This window comes from Asparagus officinalis, chromosome 6, assembly GCF_001876935.1.
Source record: "Asparagus officinalis chromosome 6, Aspof.V1, whole genome shotgun sequence".
Lineage (NCBI taxonomy): Eukaryota > Viridiplantae > Streptophyta > Magnoliopsida > Asparagales > Asparagaceae > Asparagus > Asparagus officinalis.
In genome coordinates this window covers 1,659,350-1,660,414 of record NC_033799.1, presented here as the reverse complement: position 1 = coordinate 1,660,414, position 1,065 = coordinate 1,659,350, and the positions used below count along the sequence as shown (strand labels likewise).

General features: G+C 39.9%; 1 protein-coding gene across 1 annotated transcript in view; it reads right to left on the bottom strand.

Moving 5' to 3' along the window:
• LOC109844686 overlaps window positions 1-1,065 on the bottom strand; it is a gene marked incomplete at its 3' end in the record, with an annotated part of 9,174 nt that continues 8,109 nt past the window's right edge. Inside the window, exon 14 of the mRNA XM_020413802.1 lies at window positions 1-462. Coding sequence (XP_020269391.1) covers window positions 1-462 — 462 coding nt within the window. The remainder of the gene's footprint in view (window positions 463-1,065) is intronic.

Here is a 1,065-nt window from a genome sequence, read left to right as displayed (position 1 = left end):
CGGCGGCTGAGTGTAATGATGGCCTTGATCTCTCAAATCTCTAAACATGGAGAAGAAGGAAACAATCCCATCTGATGAAGCGCCTCCTAGAATTCTAAGGAGGAAAGAGCTCAAAGGGTTTAGAGATCCAGAATTGGGAGTAGCAGCTGCTGCTGCTTCAGTTTGTTGTTGAGGTGTTAATCCAGTGAAATGGAGGGGATCTCCTGTAGCTGAAACTGGACTCTCCCTTGTTACTTGATCTTGAGCTCTAGAAGCTTCTGTAATGCCATCAGGCTCAGCTTGGGTGGGCCTTGTGCGCATATCAGGCCCAACTCCGAGATCGACATTGGCCATGTTTGGATTTCGAACATTTACTCTAGCTATATGCAGTGTTGATGTGTATATGGTTGAAGATGTGATCTGAACACTTGATTGTTGCTGAAACTGAGCTCGTGTCCTCAAGAATCTCTGTAGGGCTGGAACCTGAGAAATCATGGCCACAATCAGATTAACATGAGATGATGAAACAAGTAACCAGCATATTCTCGAGTCTCTTTCAAGGTGATGCAGAAAGAAAAAGATGGAGAAATAATGTATCTCATGCTTTTGTGAATTTTCGCACCAGCTAGCTCTGACCTTAAGACACTAGTGGGTAGTTCAGCCAAAAACAAATAAACAATAAAAATAACTCCTGAGGTTTGCAGAGGCCATTCAAGGAAAAATACAAAAAAAAATAATTAACCCAGGTAGACTATCAAATCTTGCCCCAACCACAACAATCACGAAAAAAAAAGGCAAGGGGGAAAGAGAAAACCTTTGTGAAATGGGTTCATAGAAGCCACCCCAAAGAATGCTCATGTAAATTCAATCATCCTGATATTTGGGGCCTTCCTTAGGGGCATTACAATGTCATGTCATACCCCAATTTCAAAAAAAATTATAACATTTTTTTTTATTCACCAAAAGAAAAGAAAACAAATAATATATAAATCAAGTTCAAACATAAATCGGGTAGTTGTCTGGATTTTATGCAACTATAAGATGTGACAGATCCCAGAAACATGATACAAAAGTAAGCACGAATAA